The sequence below is a fragment of the Temnothorax curvispinosus genome, unplaced genomic scaffold (genome assembly GCF_003070985.1).
Source record: "Temnothorax curvispinosus isolate PA1 unplaced genomic scaffold, ASM307098v1 QBEX01005011.1, whole genome shotgun sequence".
Classification (NCBI taxonomy): domain Eukaryota; kingdom Metazoa; phylum Arthropoda; class Insecta; order Hymenoptera; family Formicidae; genus Temnothorax; species Temnothorax curvispinosus.
Genome location: NW_020214791.1, coordinates 978,921 through 996,717, shown reverse-complemented (window position 1 = coordinate 996,717; position 17,797 = coordinate 978,921). Strand labels below are relative to the sequence as shown.

Sequence of the window (17,797 nt, the reverse complement as noted above, 5' to 3'; positions counted from 1 at the left end):
AGGCTGGTTTCACATAGGGCGTAAGATGCGTATGCGTAACTTGCGTCAGCCAATCAAATCGTCTTAGTATTTAATCGTATCATACGCGTATAGTAGCTGAGACGATTTGATTGGCTGACGCAAGTTACGCATACGCATCTTACGCCCCATGTGAAACCAGCCTAAGTTTTGGCATATTACTAGAATACGCAGGTTACGCGTACGCTGGCGTACGAATTTTACGCCGCATGTGAAGGCAGCCTAAGATAAGGAAAATTGGAGCCTCTCTCGACCGTTGGTCAAACTGCCAATTGACACGTGCCTAACTTCAGCGCGATAAGTAAGCGCTGCGCATCCAAATGCACGTTCGTGCAGTTACGCAAACTGGCGTGGTGACCGTGGCGTGCGCGCATGCGCGATCGCACGCTTGTGTGCGACGTGTACGTGTGTGTGCGCGGCGCGTGCGTCTGTGTGCGGTATACAGATGATACACGGATTTTGCAATTGTACTCGATCCGGAATCGTGTGCCGTCTCGGTCCCCTGATATCGTTCGGCGGGCAGTAACGTCGGTCGCGTGATTCTACCTGAACGCCGAAACGGAGTAACGACGAGCTCCGGCCGTGCGTTACTCGGCACCGCGACGGTGAGACGGCGATTCCGTGGCCAGCGTGCTCGCGCTCCTGCTCCTCTTCCGGAAAAGGACAGTCCGGAGTCCCCCTCGCGAGATCGTGAACGCAGCTCCGCACTGTCCCACGCATATGACGGACGTTCGCGATTTTAACGCTTTCCTCGCGCATCGGCAACAAGAATTGGCCAGATGAAGGTATAATCGTCGTTCGCGCTAGATTGAGACGGCGGGGCGAGAATCGCCAGAGGAACGAGGAATGCGCGAGATCACGAAAAAGAGCGAGACGGAGAGAAAGAAAGAGAGAGGGGATTACGTATCGTTCTGTTTGTTGTTTATTGTCAAGACGAGTTCTCCGTTTCCCTCCTCCTTTTTGCTCGAGCGTGTCGCGATGCCATTTAGTCGCGTAGAATTTTCACTCAGAAATCTATCGAAGCTTTGCACCTCGCGCAATTAATTTCGCAGTAACGTGTCTATACCTTTGTATACGTGCCGTTTGTTTTCATAGGGCGTTTTAACGAAACACGTGTATTCTTGTAAGAATAGGGATCAGGACTTAGAGAATTAAAGAATATCTTTCTAGGCCTTTACGAAGAGCTTTGTGCACATGTCCCTCACTTATTTTGTCTGCCATGTGTTTGTACATAAACATATCCTTAATGTTGTGTGGACACTGTGTTTTTGGAGCACTCATCCAGACACCCTGGGACATTTTTTAAGTCTAAAAGGTTTTTGAAAACATTTCTGTTACAAAAAATCTAGAAAAATTCATGTATTATCTTTAAGGTTTCAAAAAATGATAATCGACTGTGAACTCTTAAAAGTCCCCACAGTGTCCCCACAGGGTTATAGATGCCAGTATGCGTACTCTGGTGTATGTAGTAAAATTATTTCATAGATAATGTCAGATGATGACCCTGCATTGGACTCAATGGATACCGAGGAAGAGATCTTTGTTCCTCGCAACCACAGCTTGGAGGCGACCGTCAGACGGTCCAAGAGCTTGCGCAAGCTGAGGTCACATTCCGGCTCTAATTCGCACTTAACTAGAAACAATTTAAGCGTTCGTCGCAGTACACGCAATAGAATGCAGACGTATGACAATCTTAATACAAGCTGGATACTAGGTACAATTGAGATTGTTTAATAAATAAAGAACGCACCACTTAATTGTAAAGCGAAATAGTTAGCTTTTAACCACTAATGTACAACATATACATTTTCATAAATATTGCGCATATTTAGAACTGGAGACCGCAACTGTTTCAAATGTTTCTTAAAATTAACAGGGACACAAACTTTGAAAGGATATCCTATGTTTCAACAACATCCTTCTTCTTCGGACAAAGAGATGGTGGACGATGTCCCTGGTAGAAAACGTGATCTCCGAGACCGCATGCCCTTGAGATCTCGCGAAAATCATCCACCTAATAAAACTCCGACGAGGCATCTTAGGGACAGAACGGAACACGATCGACAAAATAGCAGAGAACTTCGAGCTAGAGCCGATCGTGACCTGAAAGAACGAACTGAGCCGGAAAAGGATGTCAGCGAACAAACGAGACCAGCGAATGAGGAGAAAGACACTAGGCATGCAATTTAATCGAACGCTTATACACGTGCTTAATGGAATTTAATATAACTGAAGTTAAAATGTTTCCTCAGAACGAGAAAGTCTGACAGTCCAAGCAGATTTCGAGAAGGTCCCGTAACCAGATTATGCGGAAGTGTAGTTGAGAAAACTGAGAAGCCCAAGGTGGAGCAAGAGGAGGCGGACGATGATAGCTCGCGCGAAAGTGAAAAGCCAGATAATAATGATAATGACAACTCTGAAAATGAAGACGTAAGTGAATTTCTGTAGCTCATTTCTCTACAGTTGAATGGCGATCTGTAAATTTTATGTATCTTTTATTTACATTATTTTCCGTTAGGGATATGAGGATATGTATACACGTATTAAGAGGACGAGGCGCACGGCTCAACGACAACTGCCAAGAGGTAAGGAAAAGTTTTAGGTTTGCCAATGCTGCTGCATAACAGGTATATTTGTTTTCTCTTCCAAAATAGTAACACGATATATTTATCTACAGTGGAGGATAGTGATCTAAGCGAATCTTCGGATTCTCCCGGGCCTAGAAAGTATAGTTTACGTCAAAAAAAGCCTACCGTAGATAGGTTTCAAGCTAACGTAGAGCCGGTTAGGCGTTCTATTAGAGCCCTTAGAAGTGTTCTCAGTAATTCAATGAGAAGAAGGAAGCATAGAAATAAGAGCACGAGTTCTGCCGACTCCACTGACTCCGAGCCTCAACGTTATGACAAGAAGAAAGGCAAAAAAGCAAGGTACTTGTATATATCATGAAAAAAAATTTATTGAATGATACGTTCATTAGCATACGTAAATATTGAATATTTTAAAGACAATCGACCATACAACAAGGCGGTCCACCCGATCGAAAAGCTGACATAAATCCTATAACGTTAGATACTAACATTAGATTTAGTGACGTCGGAGGTCTGCGAAAACACATTGAATGCCTTAAGGAGATGGTCATCTTTCCCATGCTGTATCCAGACATACTTGAGTGTTTCGACATTACTCCACCGAAGGGTGTCTTGTTCTATGGCCCTCCAGGTATATACAATATACCTTTTTAAAGTGCAGCATAATGGAAACTCGTTTTAATTTTTATGCAACTTGGAAATTTATTTCAGGGACTGGCAAGACACTAATAGCTAGAGCACTGGCAAATGAATGCAGTCAAGGCAACACGAAGATGGCATTCTTCATGAGGAAAGGAGCGGACTGTCTGTCAAAGTGGGTCGGGGAATCGGAACGGCAATTGAGATTGTTATTTGAACAGGCTCAACAAATGAAACCGTCCATAATATTTTTTGACGAAATAGATGGTCTGGCACCTGTCAGAAGTACTAAGCAGGATCAGATACACGCCAGTATTGTATCTACGCTCTTAGCGCTCATGGATGGTCTCAGTGATAGAGGACAGGTAATAGAAATAATTCTTTGATGTCTACAGCCTGATTTGAACCTTGACTTTTAATGTAAAAGTGCTATAGTCTCATATGGACCTTGGCTTTCATTAGTTTTATTACAATCGCAATTTTTTAGAAGTTGTAAGCTCTTTGTCCAACTTCCATTTTGGAGAACTGGTTTTAAAACTTATTTTTATTAGTTGGAGATTTGTTTTCCAAGGAATAATGCAATATATCATGGTTTATTTATCTCCAGTTTAGTTACTTTAAGTTCGTGTACTTTATTTTTATCATAACGGATTTTCCCATTTAATTTATAATATTAATTTAAACTATATATGTGGAATGGCAATTTTTTGGGAATAAAACCTAGATCTTCTGCTTGACAAGGGACTGCTCTAGCACTGAGTTTCCCAGCATCCTAAAAACGATGTTAAAAGGATTTATAGGCTAGATGTTTAAAATTTTCTAAGTTTTTCCTTTTTCCTTGTAAAAGGTTATAGTTATCGGCGCGACGAATAGAATCGATGCAATCGATCCGGCCCTTCGAAGACCCGGCCGTTTTGATCGCGAACTATGTTTTGCTTTACCGGCCAAAAAAGAGAGATTAGAGATTCTGAAAATTCACGTTAGTAAATGGAAAAAAACACCGTCCGAACAATTACTGGAGATATTGGCGGAGAAGGCGACTGGTTATTGCGGCTCAGACCTGAGAGCCTTGTGCACTGAGGCAGTACTACAGGCATTAAGGAGAACTTACCCACAAATTTATATGACAAACGACAGATTATTGCTGGATCCGGAGAGAGTTCAAGTACGTTTCGTAATGAGAGGAATAATGACTAGTATACAATTGGAATTTTATTTTAAAAGTTATTGATATTAATTATATTAATTAAAACAGGTAAAGAAACGTGACTTTATGCAAGCAAGCTCTATGCTCGTTCCGTCATCCCATAGAGTAGCTCCATGCGCAGGAAGAAAATTGCAGCCTTTTATGGAACCACTATTAGCGCCTCCATTGGAAGAATTGCTTAATTTAATCAAAGGAATATTTCCTCAAGGTGTAAATCCTGCAATGGCAAAGTAATTATTCCTTATATGACAATAATAAAATTGGTGATAAAAATACGTTCTTTTGAATTGTTATCTATATATCGTGGTTCCTTTTTATAGAATGAGGAATGCCAAGGGCATCTATCGTCCAAGATTATTGATCTCGGGTGGCAGTCTTTCTGAAGGTCAAGGACCTCATTTAGCTCAAGCATTGCTACATTGTATGGAACATCTGCCAGTCCAGATTTTAGATGTCAGCACATTGTTTGCGGAAAGTGCTCGATCCCCGGAAGAAACTTGCGTGCAGGTTAATATAGCAAATACACACAACATTGTTAGATTAAGCTTTTAAATTTATGTATTTATCTAAAAGTTTTAAAACTCCTTAATTTCATAATAACCAAAAATGACGAAAAGATATAATCTTGTATATTTATGATTTTTTAAATTTATATGTGATATGTACTTATTATTATCAAAGAAAGAAAAGTTTTTATTCCGCTAGTTGAATATTATAGATAAATATTAATAATTGTAAATTATTATAGGTATTTAACGAAGCGGTTAGAAACGTACCGTCCACAATTTACATTCGATCGATCAATCAATGGTGGCCCCTCGTGCCGGAAACAGTAAAAGCAGTTTTCTTGTGCCGTATCGCAGCACTTGATCCTTCATTGCCAATTTTAATTCTCGCAACGAGCGATGCAACGTATCAAGATCTCCCAAATCAATTAAAAAGCTTGTTCAGTGAATTACGCGGGGAGGTGTATTCTATGAAGACTCCCATCACCGAACAAAGAATGAAATTTTTCCGGCCCATTTTTATCGTTCAGAGTCTAAGACAACCACAGATCAAAAGTAACAAAGTAGAGGTTTTAGAAACACTGCCATTAGCGCCGAATCCATTGCCAAAGAAATTAACGGAACAGGAGAAGCGGATCATGTACGAGAAAGATGAGGTATCTCTGAGAGAGTTACGAATTTTCCTGAGAGAGATATGCGCTAAACTAGCGAGAAATCGACAGTAAGTATTGTGTAAATTATTTTCAGTCTTTCTTTTTATTTTTTACAGTCGGTCAGAGGGGGTTTAATGGAACGATGTGTTTCAGATTTTTCATGTTTACGAAGCCGGTGGACACGGAAGAAGTACCGGATTACAACCAGATAATAAAGCAACCTATGGATCTGGAAACGATGATGACCAAGATCGATATGAACTGCTACCTCTGCGCCCGCGAATTTCTCGACGATATTGATCTCATATGCAGAAATGCTCTCGAATATAACCCAGACAGGTCAGTAACTAAATTAGGAAGCGATCTTTCTGACATTTCTCGCCGGTCAAGGAAAACAGTCATACGAGTCTCGTGCGAGAATATCTCCGTTACAGAAGCAGTTATTGATATTATGCTATAACTTAAGGTTCTTCTCTAGCGATACTGTCTTTTTCTATACTGACATTCATATATTGTGTGTTTTCATGTCAGCTTACGTGATAGGCCTTCCCTCGGAATATTAAAGAGGTAGTTGAGCTTTTTGCTGTTTATCCGTAATGCTGTTATCGCTCCGTAGATAATAGTGGTTTTCAATTTAGAGCGCACCATAATCGTTGATGTTTTGCTAGACACACCATTATAACTAATTCACCACGCATCATTGAAGACCACTCCCATTAGTCATCACGCTTTCTATTCAATGGAATGCTAGAATATGAATTTTTTATACGCTGCTAACACGCTGTGTTCTCCTCTCACAGGGATCCTGCGGACAAATTGATAAGACATCGAGCGTGTTCCTTGCGTGACAACGCTTACGCTTTAATAAAAGCCGAACTGGACTCCGATTTCGAGGACAAGTGTCGCGAAATTTCGAAGACTCGCCGAATTTTAGAGAACAATTGTGATAATGAGGAAGAAAGCAAGAATTCCAAACTGGAATCCACTTCCACGGGCGAGCGAGCGGAGAAGAAGGAGTCTGTAAATTCTAGTCATTCTCTCGTCGTGAACGGAAAGAAATTCGGCAGTTCGAGGAAGCGTAAAATACCCGCTTGGGCGCGTGGCTACGTGAAGAAAATCCATAAAAAGAAGAAAATCGCTTTCGATGAGAGCGTCACTGAAATAGTCGCGAATAAATCGTTAAACAATGAAACTACCACTAGTATCGATTTAGAAAAATTCCAAGAATTCGAAACCGAGGCGAATAGCGTTTTGAATGGGCATATGGGGTTGTTCGACAATACCGATTCAGAGAATGATTCGCAAAATGAGAATTCAAAGGGGAGTCAAAATGGCACTGTCGTGGATCAACGAATAGATAATCTTCAAATGGAAATAAGCTTCGTGGATGAAGACAAGCCAACGATGAACGGCGATTCGAGTTCGTCATCTCGACGTGAAAGCATGGACGATTTGTCATTCGCCATCGAGAGCAGCGATACTAGCCGGGATAAGATTGAAGAAAATGAGAAAATTGTAGTTGATAAAAGCGAATTGGAAAATGCATGGCATTTTACGGTTGAAATAACGAAGGACTTTCCTGTCGAGGTATTGTGCGATATCTATGTGCAACTAAGCAGATGCGTTGGAAAATATGCTCAGAAATACGATAGAAAATCACTGCCAAAGGTAAATATACATTTTATTGATTATAAAAATTATAGAAACTACAGAATGATGAACAATATCAGCTTATCCAATTTTAACGTATGTTGACAAATATTGGTATACTTTTAGGACTTGCTCAAGGAAGTGGAAAAGTTTACAGAGTACAAGTCACAACGTCAGTAAAGTACAATATACAGGTATGACATTATGAAAGAAACTGCATGTTGCTAACAAGACAAACATACTACATTATTACGCCATTGCGATACCTGCAGAAGGTCTTTTTTTGTATATTTATACTGAATGCAAAACCGGATATTATCATTGTTGTATCAAACGGAACTTTGGAATGCTATATTTCTTAGTTATTCTACTGCCAACTTTTAGGTGAATAACAGCATATATCTACAAAGCAATTGCATTGTTATGTGACATAACAGGCAATTTTAGTTGAATATTGAGTTTCGAATAATATGGATTGGATTTTGTACATATTCGAAAAAACACTGTAAATGTCCAATCGAGTGATTATTTGATATTTCATACAAAAATAAGATAATATCACGACTCTTAATCACATATAGGGCTGAAATAATAAGAAAGAACGAATTAGATTTATTATTACTGCCGTTTATACATATACATCTTTTTTATAAAATTAATTTGATTTAAATTTAATAAATAAAATGCATATTCAATTATTCATTATAATTGACTTGATGAAATAATAATATTTTTTTTATCATCGTGTTTAAAACCATTTTTATTTTTGAGATTATATCACTTTTATATGTCATAGCGATAAAAGTGAAAAAAAAAAGAAATAAGGAAAAAGTAAGTAGCCAATCGCTAACATTCTTACATAATATTCCTTTAGGATAATCGTGGACTCTTGTTTGTGAACACTTGTACGAAAGATTTCAGATTAGATATACAAGATCTAATTAAAAACTTAATATCTGACAATATATAATACGTATAACACGTAAGATATAAGTTTTTAATTTAATCTTCGATAATTTAATATATGTATGTGTACTTTACATATATACAGACACATTTTGCAAAAATTATTTTTCTGTCAAGTTTCTACATTATGTTGATTATATAGGAAAATGAAAATATTAGAATTGGTACATTGTGTACTTAACTGTTTTAGCTAAATCTTTGTTAAATAAAGACATTATCATGATATGACGATCGTCCTTAATTTTGGATTATCGTCATTTTAAATATTTATGATAATCGGCATTTTATTATATTGCTGATGAAAAATTATTCCAGATATCCATCTTGGATTCGAATAAAAATTTACTCACACGTAACAGGGAAAGCCGAAATACGTATCGTGTATCATTTCTTTATACTTGTTACATATATATAAGATCGTGGTTTTTTCCTCGTGTATCAAAATATACCTCGTGCTACAGAATGTATCAATTCAAATTATTACTAGTATAAGATGGTATACTTGACGTATGAAAATGAGTAAATCAAAGCTTATCATCTGAAAAAATCCACATAAAGGGATTTAATTTTAAGATATAAATCACGAAAATTACTCCAAGTTATCGTGTTTAATCCCTTTGCTGTTAGACGAAAAAAATGTTTATGCGCCAAAAATGCTTTTGACAAAAAGAAGTTAGTAAAATTATTTAAAAAATTCAAAATAAAAATTTTTTAAGCAAATTAAACTATATTTTAAATGTTTTGCCAATCATATTGAATTTGCCAATTCTTGAATTTTTATTTTAAATTTGAAATCAGCGATTTCAAAAATTTTCATGCAAATCGAATAAATTTTTTTTATTTTTGATCCGCCATTGCATCCGCTATTTTAAATTTCGCAATTTTGATTTCAGATTTGAATTCAGCGACCCCAAAAATATGAAAATATAGTATCCCATTCTAATTGTTCTGATATATAAGCATCTTTTCTTGAATGTGCAGATATTTCTGTCATGAGCACTTTTGGCCAGGTTTATTTTTAGGAATATTTCCGTTTGACAATCAAGGGATTAAAGAGACATAAGATAGTGAATATTGTATATCTATAACAGAGTATTTTGTTTCATCAAAATCCTGTTACTTTTTTTTTCACTTACCGAACAATTGTTTCAGTTAAATGTGGTGTTTTTTTTGTGATGATAACTTTTGATCTTGTATTAATGCAGTACAGTTCATACGAAATAACTTAAGGTATATTCAAAACTAGTAATCTGCAATTTAAATAGACCAAAGTTGTAAAAAGTATAAGGTTTTACTCGTTGAAGATGGAAACAGGGCACTTAATATACACACACGTACACTACTATAAATATGAAATACCTCGATAAAAAAAATATATATATATTATATATATACGATGCAGTGGCGGCTAGTTAGTCATGTTTAGATCAATTTCGAAGGCTCTGAAAAGTGAATGATTTTATAAAATTGTAAAATTGATCGTTCGCGCATTAGATCTTCAAAGATGTTAAATGTCCGGATTAGGACTTGAAGAATAATAAAAAATCATTCCATTTTACTAAATTTTTCAGGAGAGATAAGTAATATCGGTAAAAATCTGAAACGGCAATGAAATAATTACAAAACATTGAGACTTCCAGTCGGTCTTAAGCACTCTTGAATATCTGGCCGTCGCTCTACAAAATATCCCAGGACTATCGCACCTTCTTCGATTATATTTTCTTTTTTTATTATGTCGATTCGATTATATTTTCTTTTTTTATTATCTCGATTCGATTATGTTTTCTTTTTTATTATCTCGATCTTTCAACCATCCTATTTTTATTCCAAAAGTGCAAAAAATTATTTTATTTTTACAATTCTCGGTTTACAATTCCGAAGCTATGCCTTGATTTAAAGAGAAAAAAAAACTGCCGTTCTTATTATTCATCAGAAATCGAGTATCACGCTCGATAAGAACTGTGACGATTCTGGGAGACTTTGTGTTATATGTACATGTATAAATATTAGCGAATATTTAGGGTATAACTTGCCTTCCCCAGATTCGTGTATTGGTTGTGACTTGCTGTAATTGTGAACGATTAGTTACCACAGAGGATGAAGCCGTATGCGACGAGACGAAAAGCTCGTTTTCACTTAAGCTGTCACGGACAGCCTCTGAAAAACAGATTCTCTCCAATAACCGTTTTAAACAATAATGTTCGGAGGCAACGTACATATATACAGGGCACGCGATCCATCCTTTTGCTGTTCAAAACCATACAATCGAATAGGAGCTATAGTAAATAAATTCTATCGATAAATCTCATGTGATCCACGAAGTAATATCTTTCTTAGGGATACGTTGTTGTTGTTAAAATGTGAAATTTTCGTTTGCAGGAGCACGATTAGGTGGGTAATCTACCGAGTTTTGTTAGTAGCGTATTCGTATTCTCGTGTCAGGCCGATACATTCGTAGCGAAAAAATTTTGTAGTTAGCGTAAATAAGAATTCGTTCCGTTCGGCGATTGGATCGTTCGTCGAAATTCGATTGTATTGCGAATTTCTTTAGTAAGTAGAATCGCGCGCGTCGCGCGAAAAGACTGAGGTTTAGAAGAAGGAAAAATAGGGAAACAAGAAACGCGCTTTTTTCCAGCGTTCCGTATTAATGCATGTGATGTACAACGTTCTCGATTCTCAGCCTCGATTGAAAACGAAGAAGGACGAAAAAGGGGGGGGGGAAGAAAAAAAAAAGATCGTTTCACGCGAATTATCACCGATAATCTCTTGCGACGATGGTACTCCGCCGACGGCGATCGTACCATACAAAGTATCCGGGTATTTGCCAAAGAAGCTAACGACAGATAATGCACCAGCGAAACTCACCCCGCGTACATAACAATTTACAATTGTTGCAAAGTGTTCAAGTAAAACGACGGAAAGGTCACACCGATAATCTCGCAGTCGGACGGATTGTGTGTACATACGATTTTTCTTCTAGCGATTACAAGTTTTACATTCCGCTTCGAGATAAAACGAATCCAAAAGGGACGGCCGCGTTCCGCGATTTTTACGTTTCTTGGCGCAGTATATTCTCCGGCATGCCGTCATTTCGCTGTACCACCGCATGAAATCCCACATTTATACGTATATACATATGTGTAATGTGTATAAACGATGCGTGTGCTATCGGATCGAGAAGTTATCTTGCAAACACTGCCGATTACGGACGAGCGACCACACTTATTTGTCTCTCTCTCTCTTTCTCTCTTTCTCTCTTAAATAACGTCCCTTAAGACTACTTTCTACGAAGAACGAAGTATTAAACGCGCTCGAGTTTGAGCTGTAGCATATCAGGTACCCGGCAATTTTTTCTACTGACGAACACACGCAGAAGTAGATGGTAGCCTTAAGAATTTAGACGCATTACACTACGTTATGAAAACATTACACGAAGTTATGAAAGATACGGACGAAAAGCGACGAGATGTATCCACTGCCTTATTTATTTTATCATATAAGTAATACATTTTATTGTCATATATTATAGTGAAATAAAAATTTCGTAATGTAACCGATCCGCCGGCGATTTATTTGCATCCCTCCTCGCCCGTTCCTTCTCATCTCGCAAAGGATTTTTGTACACTGACCGGCAGGAATACCTGGAGTGCCTGGATAGTTTGATATGGTGATACATTTTTATTATCTCCGTAGTGCGAAACATACGAAAGCCGTCGTATCGATACGGCAATCGATCCTTGTGATTTTCCGTCTGTTTAGCCGACGATGATGTCAGGAATAATGTTGAAATTGAGTAGTGGATTCTCATAACACCGAATAACATTTGCGTAAAAATTCCAGTAACGATACCGATCGTATAAGATCATTTCAGAATGCGCGAATAAATTGTGGGATTTGTATCGATACGTCGACCATAGTAACTGACATTAATTACAAGCAACAGAAGTGGAGATAGATCGGTTTGGTTCTTTTCGAACTCTTGAAAGAAGTATGTCCGGCGCGACGAAGGATTTCTCCTGCATCGGAGGGCTGGAGAAGCACATTAGAATCGTGAAGGAGATGGTCCTGTTCCCGTTGATGTATGGAGACGTATATGCTAAATTTAATCTCAGACCGCCGCGCGGTTTGTTGTTCTACGGTCCTCCAGGTAATGCCAAATCCCGTTTGAGCTCAGGATCATTCTTCACTGTTAAATTTGTACTTAGTGTCAAATTATACTTAATTTGAGGCATTTATAACCATTCCTATAGGTTGCCACTGCTCCTACTCAATATGTCGTTAATTTAACTAAAACAATGTTAATTTAATTAAACCAATAGATGAGTTAAAATAATACTGTTCTGTGTGAAAATAATAAATTTCGACATACGTGATAGTTAAAAATAACAAAATATTATTTAATTCAAGGTCTTTGTTTCAATTTCATCCTTTAATATTTAACACTGTTGCTTTCATTCTTTGTTAGGAACGGGAAAGACTCTCGTAGCCAGCGCATTAGCAACAGAATGCAGCAATTCCGAGCGCAAAGTCTCCTTTATTTCGCGCAAGGGTTCTGACTGTCTTAGCAAGTGGGTCGGAGAGAGCGAAAAGAAGCTCGAAAAGATTTTCTCCCTGGTCGGTGAAGTTCGATCTCTTAAAATTCCGTGCACACTTTAAGGATAAATGTTTAAATTTAAGGATCACTTTGTGATCTTTTTTTAAAACTTACAATTAGCTATTTTGAACAGATTGTATCATAAAATCGAATCCGCATGAAAAATCTTGCGTATCGGCTCGAGAGTGAGCGTTTCCCTCATCTTTAATCCGAAGAAATTATCGTTTGTTTTCTCCAGGCACAACAAACGAAACCATGTATCATTTTCTTCGATGAAGTTGACGGTCTCGCGCCTGTGAGATCCAGTCGGCAGGATTTTGTTCACGCCAGCGTGGTCTCCACTCTCTTGGCTCTGATGGACGGTCTGGACAGTAATTCCGAGATCATAGTAATAGGGGCGACCAACAGAATCGACGCGATAGATCCCGCTCTGAGAAGACCCGGCAGATTCGACAAAGAGCTGTATTTTCCTTTACCTTGCTACAGCGCTAGAAAAGAGATACTTTCGGTATTGTATCTGCTAGTAAAAAAATATCACAGATATATAAGGAAGAAGATAAAGAGGGAAAACGTTAACGTGTTTCCGTACGGCGAATATAGGTGCACATCAAAAGTTGGAAGCAGAAACCGACGCAGAAGTTCCTAGCGTATCTGGCGTCGAAAACATTGGGATTCTGCGGCAGCGATCTGCAGGCTCTTTGCGCTGAAGCAGTCATGTGTTCCGTTCGCAGAAATTATCCGCAGATTTATAATTCCAAATCCAAGTATCATATCAACGAACGCCACCTCAAAGTAAGCTGTTTGGTGACGATAAATACCAATTTGAAATAACAAACAAAATAAAATTATTTACTTTGCAGGAAGTTGACTTTATATGAAAATAGTATTTATATAAAATATATGTATACGTTTCGTCATTATATATTATTATATATTATTTTGTATATTTTATATTATTCTTATAAAATTAAACGACTGAGAGAAATGCTGATTTCTCGTCAAGGTAGAAAAGGAAGATTTCCTGAAGGCGCGCCAGAACATCGTTCCCGCGTCGCATCGCGTCATCGTCGCCCCGATCAAGAGTTTATCTCTCAGGATCCAGCCTCTGTTGCAGGAGGACCTAGCGGGAATCCTGTTGCGCTTGCAGACACTTTGTCCGGCCGGCATGCTGACTTCCGATAACATGTAAGTGTCGCGTCCCGAAAGAGGCGAAAATCGAATACTGATTCGCGTGGGACCGCAGTACAGGCAAGGCCACGTCCAAATCGAGCGGTTGCCCGCGAATTTTGCTGTGCGGCGACGACGCTCACACTCGTCATCTGGGACCGGCGTTGCTGCACACCCTGGAACACCTGCCGTGCCACATCCTGGACATCACGACGCTGTTCGAGGAAACGGGCAAGGCGGCCGAAGAAGCCATGATACAAGTAGAAACCACCTTACTTTCCTGATGCCCTTGGGAAAAATGTATAAGACGACAGTCGTTTTGTTATGATAACAGAAGATCAAAACCGCCCGTCGCACCCTACCGGCGTTGCTGTACATGCCCGGGGTCTTGACCTGGTGGGACCTGGTGGACGAGACGACGAGAGTGGTTTTTACCTCTTTAATGCGCGGTCTCGATCGATCGGTGCACATGCTCGTGCTAATGACCGCCCACTGTCGACACGTTAATCTGCCATCGGAGGTTGACATCTTTTTTGTCTTTTCCACACGTTCTTATTTCACATTTTATATATTTCTGCACATGTTTCGTATATATTTAATACGTCAAAGTTTAAGCGGTCACTTCTGGGCTTAAATGTGATCTTATTAAGTAAGCATATTTATCGAGATTTCAAAGAAGATTAGAGTAAGAATGTTAAAAGTAATATTTATAGAATTGAGGGCCTTCATGCAAGAGGGATGTAAGTCGACTTACATCTTTATTGTTTTTTTTTTTGTTGCAAAAGGAAGATAAGTAAAACTTACAATCTTATAGATTTGATGGACAACGAAAAGCGCTTTTAAAAAGCCTGCAAAAGCGTTTTCCAATTTTTTTGCTTGATTATTTTAGAAATAGGGCACTGTAAACCGGAGCTAAGTAAAATATGAAAAGAAAACAGCAAATTCACATACTTAAATCAATAAAAATTCGTTTTGGTTTTTTCTGAAGTTTTTATAAAATGGAAATAAATAAAAATACTTATTTTAACATATTATCTCAAAAGTATAAGAAAATAACATTTTAATGATACTTACATTCCTATTGCATGTCGACAGTAGTTTTGAGAAAAAATGGAAAAGTTTTTTTCTCAAAATGGAGTTTTCTGACTTTACATCTTGCATGGAAGCCCTCAATTATTCTAAAAGTAAAAGTAGCCCAGATAGAATCAAGCAAAATAGCAGCGTTAGTCTTTTAAACGACGGACCTTTAAATGTTGATATATTTGCAATACGTTTGCTCATAAGTGCACAATTATCGACTGCTTGCGCCACTTGTAACAGATTGCAGAATTGTACGACAATAATCGCGGCGAAGTGTACGAAGTGAGAACGCCGTCGTCGCAAAAGCGACGTTCCTTTTTCAAGCAACTGTTCAATGGAAACTCCGACAGTCTGTCCGATCGCTCCTCGCAAGGTAATTATCCATCTGAAACGGTAGCGTACGATCGTTAATAATAAATTGACTTCTAACGCAGCGGATCTGGCGTCAATCTTGTGCCCGAAGAAGCTCAAGGGCGAGACTAGAAAGCTGAGGAACCACGTACACCCTGCCGATTCCAGCGGATTACTAGGTACGTTAAAGAGTACAAGTTTTACGTGCAATATTTATCCCCTTGTTAATGTCCATCGTAATGACCTCGAAGAGATTAGCGCGGCACGCACGACCAGAAAGATTAAAACGCAATCGAAAGCGCGAAATAAGCTCGGAGCTGTACGGTCCTCGCACTCGACGTCTTCCAGATCGAGTAACTGCTAATTGACAATCTCATAAGTCCAACTTTCTTAGAATTGAGTTATCAACACATTAATGTTCATTTTTATCGCAGTTTAATTTTAATCTTGATCTAACTTACCATTCATCTTTTTCTAGTTCTAAAAGTTAAAAAAAGATAGAAAATAAGGTAAATGTCAAGTGCCTGGACAGTCGGCGGACACGTACCCGTGTCCTGGACACCTTTATCATTTTCCTTTATTATTAGTCCCTAAATAAGTATAACGCGAATTAACGTTTGAATACTACAAATAAAGTTTCAAAATACAAGAAAAGTATTTTCATCTTTGATTTTAATCAGTCCTGACAGTCCACTGAATGCCCAGGCATGGTACATTTACCTTAAGCTAAACCGAGATTAAAGTTAATCTACTTTGATAGAAATGGACATAATTGTGCTAGATCACAATGGATTTGTATACTCTTCTAAGCTTGACGATTCTTAGGAACGGCCGTCAAGAGAGAGTACAACGCGTCCGGCGAGGGCCCGCCGTCCAAACGGCAGAGATTAACATCCGGCGCATCTTCAGCACCGTCCAGCACCGAGAAGCTCTTCAGCTCGCAAATCGAGGATCTGGTCGAAACGATTGTCAAATCGACCGACGAGTGGCCGAGCCATTTACTGGAGAGCCTGTTCTCCTCCCTCGAACTCACAATGGAGAACAACGGGGATCTGCGCGCGACGGTGAATGAGTACGTCGTGCGTTACGAGGAATTGAAACGGGTGAAAATGCGGGCGAAGCAGGAAGAGGATTGATCACTAATTCGATGTAACGTCCCTTGTGAATCGTCCATGTGATGTCTGAATTTGTGAAATGTAACGCACCAGAACGCAATAACCGACACAATGACAAATTCATTAAATGAAATATTGTGGTGTAATAAATGACGCGGTGAGAGACCTGTTTATGTTAAAGAATATTCTTCGTACATTTCTTTGCAATCTTTTCGCTAGCAATGGATGAACGTGATCACCTTGCGTGATGTCACATTTTTTATTTTATTTGACTGAGGTAATATTTTTTTGCAATAAATTTTTTACAGTGATTTTAATAAGGATGCTTATTAACATCAAAATTTAAATCAATTATCGATTTAACACTATGTGGATTTACTGTTCCAACAAAGAGCTGTTTTAAAGACCGACGCGCAGTTTACTGAGTTTGGAAAAGTAAAATTCACACAATATTATTATTAGGCTACCAAGATCCGTTTTTCTCTCTAATTGATTGTATATCACGTCGGTCCTGTTTCACTTATTATTATTATTTAAGGGGGAATATGCAGTCAGAGGCGCAAAAAAAGAGGGATTTTCTCGAATTTTTTTTACGTAAACGTATTAACTTTTTTATTCAGAAACTTTTACATGATATTAATATATGTTTGACGAACTTTTTGTATTTTTTTTAGTAGAAAATAATAGTTATTATAATTTTGGCGAATATTTTAATACAGCTCCTAAAAAAAAAAGTAGCATCCCGGTGGACATTATATCTCGAGACAGGATTATCTAAAATAAAAAAACCAAGAAGATTTCGTTAGTAGATGACTTTATCTTCCGTGTGAACGAAGGATTTCGAAAAAAATTGAATTTTGAATTTTTTAGAGAACTTTGAAGTTCGAGTCACGATTTTTACTAAAAAAAATTGACCATTTCATTTTTGTAAAACAAGTTCTAGTCGTTGAAAAAAAAATCCTTCGTCCACACGGAAGCTTAATATGTATAAAAGAAATGTGTAAAATTTCAAAAAGATCGGTGCAGTAGATTTTGAGATATCGTGTCCACCGACTTCAGTATGAATAAAAGCCAAAATTATTCGCCAAAATTATAATAACTATTATTTTCTACTAAAAAAAATACAAAAAGTTCGTCAAACATATATTAATATCATGTAAAAGTTTCTGAATAAAAAAGTTAATACGTTTACGTAAAAAAAAATTCGAGAAAATCCCTCTTTTTTTTGCGCCTCTGACTGCATATATTCCCCCTTAATTATAT

General features: G+C 38.0%; 1 protein-coding gene across 1 annotated transcript; it reads left to right on the top strand.

The window, feature by feature from the left end:
* The first annotated feature begins 433 nt into the window (after window positions 1-433).
* LOC112454374 (ATPase family AAA domain-containing protein 2-like) lies at window positions 434-16,712 on the top strand. Its single transcript, XM_025015731.1, has 25 exons — window positions 434-803; window positions 1,504-1,732; window positions 1,895-2,195; window positions 2,271-2,448; window positions 2,537-2,603; window positions 2,696-2,945; window positions 3,023-3,237; window positions 3,318-3,610; window positions 4,093-4,410; window positions 4,501-4,682; window positions 4,773-4,959; window positions 5,201-5,679; window positions 5,765-5,950; window positions 6,143-6,178; window positions 6,412-7,279; window positions 7,388-7,433; window positions 12,693-12,841; window positions 13,060-13,329; window positions 13,422-13,613; window positions 13,825-14,006; window positions 14,065-14,248; window positions 14,323-14,508; window positions 15,309-15,441; window positions 15,503-15,598; window positions 16,245-16,712. Exons 1-25 carry the CDS (start codon window positions 798-800, stop codon window positions 16,553-16,555), a joined length of 5,544 nt encoding a protein of 1,847 aa, XP_024871499.1. The 5' UTR covers window positions 434-797; the 3' UTR covers window positions 16,556-16,712.
* The last annotated feature ends 1,085 nt before the right edge of the window (window positions 16,713-17,797 follow it).

Excerpts from the sequence above, each read along its gene's own strand:
- LOC112454374 (XM_025015731.1), top strand. Across the intron at positions 12,842-13,059 it reads TCGAAAAGATTTTCTCCCTG|GCACAACAAACGAAACCATG; the intron begins GTCGGTGAAGTT and ends TGTTTTCTCCAG. Across the intron at positions 14,509-15,308 it reads ACGTTAATCTGCCATCGGAG|ATTGCAGAATTGTACGACAA; the intron begins GTTGACATCTTT and ends CACTTGTAACAG.